The following is a 13,790-nucleotide window of genomic DNA, read 5'->3' as shown; positions in this document are numbered from 1 at the left end:
TTATTCTTTTCTTTGTATAGGAATTATTATATGCTCTTCTAAATTATTGCTACAAGACTATATATTGAATTGGTTTATCCCAAAAATTAAGGAAATGAAGTTATTAAATGAAGATATAGATATAAAACTAGAAGATATAAATGTTTATGAAGAATCTGAACTATACTGTTTAGAAAAAATACGCAAATTTTCCTGCAGTATAAAAAAATTACTAAAAAAATATAGCAATACAGTTGTTATTCAATTGAAGAAAAATCATTTTTTTAAGAAAATAAATATAAGATGTATAGAAAATTCGAAATTAAACACATCTAATTTTTGTTCTAGGTGTAGGAGTAATTATATATGTATATGTGATAAAATAAAAAAGGAAGAATTAAGGAAAAAATTGCAATATATAAAAAACCAAGAGAAATTACATGAAGTAATTAAAAAAAGCAATGAAATAAAAAATATTGAAGAGAATAATGAAAAGAACAAACAAAAAAAATCAGATACAAAGAGCACGAATAATATGGATGAAATAGTAGACAATCATATAAACATCACAAGTGATATATATTCTGATAGTTATATTAATAGCAGTGAATTAAAAGGAAATGATATAAATAAACAAAAATTTAATGAATATGGAGAAATAATCCAAAACTTACACGAAAATTCTAAATTATTAAACGAATTAGAAATATTAGAAAATTCTTATCGTTCAACTAATAGTTCTATATTATCTTTATCAAGTGATGATCTATCTGATTATTCTGAAAGTGATTATATGTTTTTATACAATATTAAGAATAATTATTTTGCTTTTAATAATATGTTATCTAATAGTGAAGTTCTAAGCAATGAAGAAAACGTGCATGATATACAAAAAGTTATAAATAATACTTCTAATATTGAAAATAGTAAGAGAAAAATTCCATTTAAAAATATAAGTAATTTAAAAAATGACATTGAAGAAGTAATTTTAAAAGAATTCAATAAAATAAGTAAAGCAAATTTAAAGAGTATATATAATAGGCAAAAATTGCTTGAGAGTAAAGAAAATGCTTATAATAAAATAATTAATAATGAAATAGAAAAAAAAGAAAATCTAAGACAGTATAACTATATAGAACATAATAAAGAAATTAAAAAATCTAAAAATGAAGAGGAAAAAGAAACAAAAAGAAACAAAAAGGAAGAAAAAATAAAAAAAAATAAGATAAATGATGAAGTAGAAAGCAAAATAAAAGCTAGTGAAGAACATGTAATAAAAGAAGATATAAAAATTTTTAATGAAACAAATGAAGAATTAAATAATAATAATAAAAAAGAATATTGCATGTCACTCATACAGGAACAAGAAAAAATCATATGTGATAATAGTGAAGTACCAAATAAAAATAACAAGTATGATATAAAAATAAAATATGATGAGATTTCCCCAGATCAAAAAGAGCAAAAAATTATTGAAAATGATCAAAACAAAAATATTAAAGAAATTAATAATAAAAAAAATCCTCAAAATTATGCATATATTGAAAAGGTAAATGCTACGTATGAAGATGTAGAAGAAGAAATAGATATTGATTCAAATATAAATATTTATGATAAGGATAATAAAGTAAATATTATAAGAATTAGTGAAATGAAAAACGAATATGTAAATAGTAGTTGTGTAAATTTTAATAATAATATTGATAGTAGCATTAGTGATAATAAAAAAAATATTAAAAATAGAGATAGAGATAATAAAAATGATTATAAAGATAGAAGTAGGGATAAAATTAACCGTAACAGAAGAAATAACGATAACATTAACAACAATTATAATAATAGTAAAATTAATAATAATAACAGTAAGGATAACAGTAATAATAATAATAATAATAGTAATAATAGTAAAATTAATAGTAATAACAGTAAGGATAACAGTAATAATAATAATAATAATAATAATAATAATAATAATAATAATAATAATAATAATAATAATAATAATAATAATAATAATAATAATAATAGTAATAATAGTAAAATTAATAGTAATAACAGTAAGGATAATAATAATAATAATAATAATAATAATAATAATAATAATAATAATAATAATAATAATAATAATAATAATAATAATAATAATAATAATAATAATAATAATAATAATAATAATAATAATAATAACGAAAGTGGTGAAGATAATGATAGTGACAACTACAGTAATTATAAAAAAAATAGTAATAACAATAAAAAAAATAATAATAAAGATAGCAATAAAAAACAAAATGAAGATAGCAATAATAGTGATGATAATAATAATAGTAAAAATAATAACCAGAAAAACAATATAATTAAAAACTCAGACGATATTATAAATAATTATTTTTGTAAAAATGTTACTGAAAATATTGCAAAAAATGATAAATTAGAAAATATTGCTTCATATATATACAATGAATTAGTTGAAATAACGAAAAAAAAATTAAAAAAGAATGTAATACGAATAGATAGTTTATCATCGGATAGTTATTTAAATGTAGGTGAAGAATTTTTAAATGTTATGAAAGAAATAATTTTAAAATTAAATAACAAGTTTAATGCAGCAGAAAATATGAAAAAATTTGGTAATAAAAATTCTTTTAATAATAGAACAAGAATACAAACTTCTAATAAAAATCACGAAAGTGATAATAAGGGGGGAGGTCATTTAAATGGTGAAGATAATAATGATATAAAAAAGTATAATTTATATGATAATGAACATATTATAAAATTTTTGAATCTTTTAAAAAAAAAATTAATACACAAAATATTATTTCCGGATTTACAAAGTGATAAAAATAAAAGTAGAAATAAAAAAAATATAAAAAAAAAAAAGCAAGTAGATATTAAATATATATATGAAATATTCAAGAGAGAATATATTTTTTATGATAAAATATTAATATTAATACAACATATATTAGATATTAATATAAGAACAAATATATTTTTATTTGTCTATTTATTTACTGGGAAGTATTTTTCATATGCTGATTTTGATTATATATTAAATAATATGATTTTTTATAATGATTTTGTTTATTATAATAAAGTTAATTTTGAAGATAGCTTTTTACTTGAAAATAATTTGAATTCTTCATGTAATAATATGAAGAATTTAGAATATACTTTTAATAATCCCATTATAATGAATAATAATAGTTTAAAAAATATTGTGACTAATGATAATACAAAAGAAGAAATTATAAAAGTAAAACGTGCATTAGAAGATGAAGATGAATATGAAAGAAAAAAAAAAATACATGCAGATAAGGAAATAAAAGTAGAAAAAAATATTATAAGCAGTGACAATATAAATATAGATAAAATTCAAAGTGTTATAGATGAAAATAATGAAGAAAATGAAGAAAATGAGAAAAAAAAGAAAAAAAAAAATGTTGATGAAGAAGCAGGTGATGATGTATTAATAAACATAAACATTAGTAAAATAATATATATATTAATTTTAATTAGCAATAAAAGAATAATGAAAGAATTAACTGAAGAAAATCATTGTAAAGAATTAAATGAAAATTATTACCTAGAAATGAATAAAAGGTATTATGAAATATTAAATAATGATTATAACAAAATAATGAAAGAAAATTATTCAAAAGATTTAAACGATAATTATGTAAAAGATATAAAATTTTTAGAGAATTTAAAAATTGAGGAGTTAATAAATAACAATGAATTATTATTAACGACATTCAGTAAAATTGTAAAAGAAGGAGATGCGACTAATAAACTACAAAATAATAATGAAAAAAAAAAATATGAGAATGAAGAATATAAAAAAGAATTAAATGAAAATGAATTAGTAATAAACGAAAATGAAATATTGAATGAAATTAATTTGAATAAAAATATAAATGTACACAATTTTATAAAGTTTAAATTAAATTTAAGAATAGCAATAAAAAAAATTAACTTAATGCAAGTGAATACATCATTTTATTCTTTAATATTTAAGTATAATAGTAATTTAATAAACATAATACACACTGATTATAAAGAAGCAGATTATAATTTAATAATTCCCAATTTTTTCAATTATAATGACATTTTACAAGTAAGTGTAAAAGACATAGAAAAGTTAAAAGAAATATATGATAAATATGTTGCACTTAATAATAAGTCAAATATATTAAAAGAAATGTATTTATTAAATAGTGAAATAAATAATTTGCTAAATAATATCTTTCATGATAAAAATGAAATTAACCTAACAAATACGAATGCTAATGTAATAAAAAACAATAATAAGAAAAATTACATTTATAAAAATGAGGTTGCAAATAACAAAGAATTAAAAATGCATATCATCAAAACATGTTCTAATTCAGATATACAAAATGAAATGAATAATAATATTTATGAAAAACAAAAGGTATTAAAAAATCCATATTCTTCTTTGTATGATTCTTCTAACAAAAACATTAATAATTTAAAATTGAACACATATAATTTATCTTATTCAAGTAAAAATAAAAAAAGTCTTTTAGATAATAAAAATATATTTTACAATACAAATGAAGTAAATTCTATGAATGATGAAACAAAACTAAGGAAAGTAAGTAATCAAACTCTAATTGCGAAAAATGGAAAAATAAATAATAATTCAATTAAATATGTGAAAAAAAATAAATTCAAAAGAATTTATAATAAAGATATTCCATATATATGTAATGAAGGAAAAACTTGGATGGTTATATATAAACCAGCATATTATCATTGTTCAGCATACACTTCTCATAATAGATACAATTTTTTAGTAAATATAAATAAATATAGTGATTATTTTTACAATATATTAGAAAAAATATGCATAAAATGCAAAATAAAAACGAAATTTATGTGTTTACCATGTAAAGAAATGGAAAATATATGCAATAAATGTGAACATATTGTAGCAAGATTTTGCAAAAAATGTAGTATTCTAATCAAGAAAAATAGAGATGTTTTAAAAATAATAAATAACATATCATTAAATGATGTTATATATAGTGGTAGAGTAGAATCATTTCATCTATTTATGATGAAATCCTTTCCTCATTTAGAAACAGTTAAAAAATGGCATAAATTAGAATGTGGGTTATGTCATAGAATAGATTTAGAAACGTCAGGAAGTTTAATAATTGCAAAAACGAAAGAAGCAAGAGAATTTTTATTTGACCAATTTCGTAAAAGAAATGTTTATAAAGAATATATTTTATTATGTCATGGAAGAATTAAGAAAAAGAAAGGGTTTATCAATAAGTCAATACAAACTCATGAATATAATAACTTTCATAGTAAAAGTCATTTTAGCTTAGTAGTTAAAACAGGAGGTACTGATGCATACACGGAATATAATTGTGTAAAAGTATATAAATTAAAAAGGCATATTAAAGATATTATTGAAGAGGTTTTAGGAGGAAAATACAACTGTAATAGTACTGTCAAAAAAGATATTAAAAAAGAGATATATAGTGATGACTACTATAAATTTTTAAATGACGAAAATAAAAATGTAAATGTTATACAAAGATATGTAATTAAAGATTTATTATCTGACAATAAAAATAGTAATAGTAACTGCGTTTATTTCACATCACCTGATTATTCATCATATGTTCAGAGAAATTACTGCAATATTACAATTAATTATTATTCAGATTCTCAAATTTTAGAATCTAAGAAAAAAAGAAAAAAAAAAGGTACCAAAAATGTTAGTACTAAAGATGGTATCATTGAGGATTCAGAAGAAAAAAATACTTTAAAAAATGATATAGAAAATATAACAAAAAAGAGAGAAATGATAAAACTAGATTCCTCAAATTTAAATAATAACAAAAATGTTAATAATACGGGAGATGACTCTGTAAAGAAAAATGTTTGTCATCATTTATGTTTTCGTTGTAATTCTGTATCAGATGAATATTTATATACTGATTTAAAAGAAATTGAAAATTATACAAAAGAATTTACTTTATGCAACGTTAAAATTCATACAGGAAGAACACATCAAATACGAGTCCATATGAGGCATATTGGGCATCCATTAGTTTCTGATAAAAAGTATTTAAATCCCTCTTTAAGTAATATAGACAAGTATTGGTGTTTTCGAATGTTCTTGCATTCTCTCATTTTAGAATTTAATAATCCAGATTATTATTTTTTTAATTTAAATGATGATTTAAAAAAAAAAAAGAAAATGTATTCAAATAATATGTATAGAATTCCTGATCGAACTGTTAAAGCAATATGCCCATTGGCTTGTGATTTACAAACAGTTCTTGATAATGAATTAGAAGTATCAGAAAATTTAGAAGATGAAAATAGCTATATTAATAGAATACTTAAAATGAACATTAATGATAAAAGAAATGAAGCTATGAAAAATTCTAAAGCAATAATTGAAGGACAAAGAACAGAAAAAGATCAAAGTAAAGAAAGCAAGTTTTATTCTGCAAGAGAAGAGAACAATGAAAAAGAGAAAAAAAATGAACAAGAAAACAACAAAGTAGAGCAAAAGAAGGAAGAGGAAGAAGAGGAAGAAGAAAAAAAAGATGAGATAGAAGATGAAGATTATGAGGATGATGATGATGCATATTATGTAGAAGAAAAAGGCAAACAGCAACAAAAAAAGAAAGTAAATAAAAAAAAAACAGGAGTAAAAAAAGTTCAAAATATATATGATAATGATTATGATGAAACAAAAGGAGATGAGGAAACAAAAATAAGTAAAATTATTGGAGAAAAAAAATTAATAAAGAAAAAAGAATTAAATAAAAATAGTGAATTCCCTCATTTAGTTCTAAGTATTAAAAAAAAGAAAAAAACAAAGAAAGATAAAGCTAATTTATCATTGAACAAGGAGAATAAAGATGTGTTACAAAAAAAAAATGTATTATCGAAATCTGCTACCAAGAAAAAAGAAAGTGGTTTAATTGAATTGATGGAAGAGGTATATGTAAAAAAAGAAAATGATAATAATAAAAAAGAAACAGATGATTTATCGTATAATATTATGGAAAATAATAATAATATGAGAAAAAATGTTTTTTCAAATGAAGAAAATGTGAATCTTAAACAAAAAAATAATATAAATGAAAAAGGAATAGAAAAAAGAGAAGTAAAAAATGAATATGAAGAATTAGAATTTTATGATGGAGAAAAGATAAAAATGCTAATATCCAAAAATCAGAATAACAAAATTTTGCGCAAACTGAATTATAGTGAGCTTTTCGAAGTAAAAAATAAAATAGATTCCAACAAAGAATTGAATATTAATCAAAATGAAAATGATATAAATAAAATAACAAAGGAATATTATACTAATGAAGATATAAATAATAAAATAGAGACGAATTTTAATTTCATAGTAAAAGAAGCAAAGATAGTAATTGATAATATTATTAAGAACAGTTTCATTTTTAAAATATTTTTTTATTTTTCTAAATTAAAAAGAACTTTATTGTATCTATTAAATACTTTCGGAAAGGAAACAACAAAAAAGGAAAAAAAAAGTTATGTTGAATTAAATTTAATTGAAGTGTTTAGTAATAAAAATGAAAATCAAGAAAAAGTTCCAAAATGTTTCATTTTTGAGTTAATATATTGCATTACATACTTATTTAAAACTTTACACGCAAAAAAAAAAAAAAATGAAATTATTGTTTATACTTTGAAGAAGCATTTAAAAAATATTAAGAGTAATGTTCATATGTCATATAAAAATAAAAATATTATTTTTCAATATTTTTATAATATTTTATATAACATGAATTATGCTTTAAATGAATATGGTTTAAACACAAAAGAAAGTTTGAAAAATCAAATAATGGAAGAATGCAAAAATGTGTATTTAAAAATTACGAATACTTTTACTATAATAATGAAAACTTTAAATGCTGAAGTATCTCTAAAGGATGTCAACATAAATCATTTTATAAAAAATAAAAAAATGTTTTCACTAAACACAATTGAACAATTCTTTTTATTGTATAAATTTTATGAAAAAAAAGAAACAATGAATGAAAAGAGAAAAGAGAAAAAAAAAAATAAAGAAAATAAAGGAGAAAATTATTTAACCACCGAAATAAAAAAAATATTTAAAGGGGATAAAAAAAATGAAAATATATTAAATGAATCTTATGCAACAAACGATGATTGTTTTTATTCAAATAAAAATGGAGATACAGAACCAGTTAAAACTAAAAGGGGATATAATAATAAAGGAGCAATAACTAAAGAGGAAGATATCGAAAAAGAGAGAGATAAAAAAAAAGTAGATAATAATAAAATAAAAGATTATGAGAATGAAGAAGAAAAAAAGGAAAAAGAAATAGTTGAGAAGGTAAAAAAAAAGTTATATACTGATGATATAAGTAACAATATTGATATAAAGAAAAAGAAAATTGATAATGAAGAAAAAATATCATTAAATCAAAATTTAGAAGAAAAAGAAAATTTAAATAATAATATTTCCAAAAAAAATAAGAAAACTAATAAAACCGAAGATAACGATTTAAAAAAAAAAGAAATTCATGAAAATGAAAATGAAAATGAAAATGAAAAAAATAAGGTAATTAAGGAATTTGCATCATCAAAAGAAGAAATAAAAAATCCTTCTGAATATGAGGATAAAATAGATAAAACTAGTAAAAAAAATTACATTCATAATAATGTAATAAAAGAAGAAAATAAGTATACTGATAATTATCAATTCACGAAAAATAATCTTGAAAATGTAGAAGAAAAGCAAAAGTTGTTACATTTATGTATGGAAAGTATAATGCCATCTAATAAAAAATTAATAGACAACTATAATGCAAATATATCTTATTATAGTAATAATATGAACAATCATTTAATACATAATAGTTATAATAATCAAAAGACTAATATAGAAATAAAAAATAATTTTTTAAATATTGATTCAGATAAGAACCTTGAAGATAAAAATTTATTTACTTCTAATGATAAGAATCTATGTGACCGTGGATTTTTTGTTGATAATCATAAAAAAAATGTAACTATTGATATTAATTTGAGTAATGCAGAAAATTTGAATATAAACAATAGTAATAAATTGAATAATGTGAGTAATAATATTTTGGTTAACAAAAAAGAATACAGTAATATTAATGAGGACCAAGGGCTTTATAACAGTTTTATTAAAGAAATTGAAAAATTAAGAAGTGAGACAAATAAATGTGAGGAAAATTATGAAAAGGAAATGATAGACATTAAAAATAAAAAAGATGAAATTGATTTTTTAAAAAAAAATAGCAACAATGAAGAAATAAATCACATATTTTCTGATGCTAATTTAAATAACTTCTCCAAAATTTTGTTAAGTGCCTACGAAACATATGGATTAAATGCATTTATAAAATTCTTAGTATATAAAAATGATATAAGTAATATAAATGATTATAAAAAGCAAGATGAAGTAAACCTAGAATTTTTTATTAATTTGTCAATTGATAAAATATTTGACTATTTGTTATTAAAAGATATACTTTCAAATGTAAATATAAAAAAATTAAAAGAAAAATTTATTCAGGGGCAAAAAGCTTTTGAAGCAATAAGAAGTGATGCAAATAATATGATTATAGAAAATATAAAAAGATATAATTTTATTTATATATTATGGAAGAGTAATAATAGTATGAATGACATATATGAAAGAAAACAAGTAATTTATAACTTTTTAATAAAAATAATTGATAAAATTATACAAAAATATTTGATTTATGAATATATTTTAATAAGGAAAAATGAAATTTGCAAAAAAATATATAATTCTTTAAATATAAATGAGACTGCAAATAATTATTCTTATGATTATTGTAAAAATGATGTTAATTATAATTACTTATTAAAAAATACAACAGGTGATAATGCTATGGGAAGTTATTCTAATGAATTTTATTTAGAAAAAAAAAAAAATGATAATAACGATGGATTTTTTATTAAGAGAGAAAATAATGATATTTCCTGTAATCAAAAAATTAGTGATTTAAAGAAAAACATCAATAATATATATGATAATTATAATAATGAAAAACAGAGTAGTTACCATGACCAAAAGATAAAAAAAGAAGAAAATCATATATTATATCCCAATTGTCATGAAAATATAAAAAATAACATTTTTTCTAATAATTTAAATAAATATCATGATACATATAATAAATTAAATGATAATAGTAATAATATTTTTGAAAAAAATAAAATTGTTAAAAATAGTTCTTATAATGAAAATAGTGCTATTCCTTTGAAAAATAAAAATTATGAAAATTTTACAAAAAATTATAAAAGTAATTCATTTAGTGCAAATAATTTAAATTTAAATTTTCATTCTCAATATAATTTGAACAAAAATAATAATACTGCTCATTTTAATTCTACTTATAATATTTCTGAGTTATCCAACTATTTAAATGTCACAAATGTTAGCAAATTAAAACATCAGATGTCTCTAAATAATAATAAAAAAGAAAATTATTGTAAGAATAATTTTGATTTATATTGTAATAATGAAAAAAGTTCCTTCTTGGACATAGAAAAAGAAAAAATGAAAAAAAAACAAGAAAATGAAGTATTTTTAAATAGAGAAAGTAATAATACTAATTCTAATACTAATAACTTAAATATGAGAGATATTCAAGATATGAGAAATAATAACACATTTATGAATAATTTTAAAGTATCAATAGAAAATTTAATTGACGAAAAAGAAACAAGTAAAGTAGAAAATAAGGAAGAAGGAAAACTAAAAGAAAAGGAAGAAAAAAAAGAAACGGAAGAAGAAAATAAAGAAAAAGAAAAAAATAATAAAAAAAATAAAATAAATTATTTTGAAAAATTTATGAAGAATACTTATGATAATAAAGTAAACGTTATACTAAAGAGTGATGATCAAGGAGTTGAATTAAATAGAAGAATATTTACTGAAAAAAATGAGAAAGAAAAAGATGAAACAGAAGAAAAAATAAAGAGAAACATATATTACTTTAGTGATAACAATAATAATAGTGATAATTATTTAAGTGGTGATACTGACCTTTATAATATATCAAATAATTTGATAAAAAGCTTTAAAAACAATATTCCAGAAGCATTTTTTAATAAAAGTTTAAATATGATAAATGAAGATAAAGACAACATAAATACACTTAATGATGCAATACATTTTAAAAATTTTGAAGAAATTAAAAATATAAATGAATATAGTAATAATGTGAATGAACATTTAGATAAAAATAAATTTGACATATTTAATAAATTGAGTAATAACTTTATATCACCCAATAATTTATTGAATAATAAAAATAATATTGAATATAATGATTTATTTAATAGTACTAATAATGATATTGAAAAAAAACCTACTCATGATTTTTTAATGAGTAATAATTGCTCTTTAGTGAATTATATAAATAAAGCTTCTTGCACTAATTCCAACAATAGTTTAAATCATTTAGAAAAAAATTCATTAAAAATAGATATGAAAAATTCTAATTTAATGATATTTAACGAAGTAAATAGAGATAATTCAATCACTAATTATTTAGATAATAGTAATAATATACAAAACTTAAAGTTCTCTAAGTATTTTAATGATAATAATATCACTAACACTTATGATAATGGAAAAAGTTTAAGTGAATCAAATATTATGAAAATAATACCCAACTTAAATAATAGAGAAAGTTATAAAAAAACTAGTAATAATATAGAAAAAATTTCTCACGATAGCAGCTTAAATGAAATAAACATAAATAATCATAAAAGAAATATTTTGACAGATTTTAATTTACTAAATTTAGAGAATAATAACAAGATTAATGAGAAAAGTAAAACAAATTATAACAATATGAATATGTATTTATCAAACAGTTACAACAATTTATTTGAGCAGAAAATGAATCCATTATTTTTAAAAAAATATTATAATTCAAATTCATACATAGATTCTGAAAAAGAAGAAAATTTAGGAAAAATAAATAATGGAAAGAATTATATTTCATCTGATAAACATAACAATAGTAATAATGTAATTAATATGAATAATGAAAATAATATAAATTTTTTAAATAGCACATATGAAATAAATACAAATAACAATCACTTGAATAGTAATATTCCCAACAAATATTCAAATACTTATTCGGAAATAAATATTTATAAGGAAAATAAAATTAATAATAACAATACAGAATATAATAATATAAATGCAAAATATTTAAATAAGACTTTTAGCCATTTGGATATAAGAAATAATGTAAGTGAATCTGAAGAAAAGCAAAAATTGTATTTTAATGGAATGAAGCAGAAAAATGAGGTAGACAAAAACATGTATAATAATAATAATAAAATGAATCTTAATTTAAATTTTAAAGAATACCAAAACCTCTTATTTAATGATAATAATAAAATATCAGAAAAAAACATATGGGAATGCTTAGAAAATCAGAATAATGAAAATTTTTATGATAATAACAAAAGTCTCAATGAAAGAGGTTTTTTCCCAGTAAATGAAGAAAGAGAAAAGTTTGATAGTTTTGATTTAGTGAAACTAAATGAAATAAGAAATGTTTCTGTTGATAAGAATAAAAATTTAATCGTTGGCAATGTATTAAATAATAATGATAATAATAATAATAATAAGAGCAACAACAATATTGATTATTCTAATAATAATAATGGTAACAGTAATAATAATATTCCAAATGATAGTAATAATAATAATAATAATATTCCAAATGATAGTAACAATAATAATAATAATAATATTCCAAATGATAGTAACAATAATAATAATAATAATATTCCAAATGATAGTAATAACAATAGTAATATTCTAAATGATAGTAATAATAATAAAATAAATAAAATAGCTGATGAAAGCATATTAAAAAATAAATTATCTAATAACAGTATTTTTAACGAAATAAATAATGATACACAAAAATCTAATTTAAATTTTAATTATAATAAGTTACATGTAGATATGAATCAAAGTGTGAAATCTAATTTAAAAATATCAACAAATGAAGAAAATAATAAATTTATTTCTGAAATTAATACTAATTTAGATGAACCAATGAATTATCTATTTTTTAAAAAAAACAATAATTATGTAGATAATAATATTTATATACTCAACGAAAGTGAAGATAATAATGTTTTAATAAATAATTCTTTATTTAGTGAAAATTTAAGAAACAATAAAGAAAACGTAATATTAAGTAATTCTTCACCACCTTCTAAGAGATCTTTTAGTCCAATTCACAATTTAAATGAAAATTCTCATTTAACAGATGTTAATAATAATAACAATAATAATAATAATACATCTAATAATTGTAATATGTTTGATAAAAAAATAATAAATTATGCGAGTTTCTCTAATTTCAATGATAATAAATACATGTATGATTTAAATAAATCAGATATGATAAAAGATAATAATAATTTATCAAAATCTCCTCAAAATTATAATTTAATTTGTCAGAATAAAATAAATAATGAAACTCCTTTTTATAAAAATGTTAAAAATGATTTTGATAATCCTCGTACAGATATCCCTTTTGCATTATCGTTGCCTGTAAAAAAAGAAAATAAGACAGAAGATAGCTTTAGTTCAAAAACAAAAAATACTTAAATAATTAAAAATAAATATATATAAATATATACATATATATACATAACTAAAATACTTTTTTCAATTTAATAAATTTTCTATTTTAAAAAAAAACATTTTTTTAAAT

The 13,790-nt window shown here is 19.0% G+C and overlaps 1 protein-coding gene across 1 annotated transcript in view; it reads left to right on the top strand.

The window, feature by feature from the left end:
- Positions 1 to 13,684, top strand: part of PRELSG_1020700 (RNA pseudouridylate synthase, putative) — a gene marked incomplete at both ends in the record, with an annotated part of 28,028 nt that extends 14,344 nt beyond the window's left edge. The window contains one exon of the mRNA XM_028677137.1: positions 21 to 13,684. Coding sequence (XP_028533556.1) covers positions 21 to 13,684 — 13,664 coding nt within the window. The remainder of the gene's footprint in view (positions 1 to 20) is intronic.
- Positions 13,685 to 13,790: the final 106 nt, after the last annotated feature.

The sequence above is a fragment of the Plasmodium relictum genome (assembly GCF_900005765.1).
Source record: "Plasmodium relictum strain SGS1 genome assembly, chromosome: 10".
NCBI classification, from domain to species: Eukaryota; Apicomplexa; class Aconoidasida; order Haemosporida; family Plasmodiidae; genus Plasmodium; species Plasmodium relictum.
The sequence above is the reverse complement of the archived record's forward strand: the minus strand, read 5'-3'. Positions and strand labels throughout refer to the sequence as shown.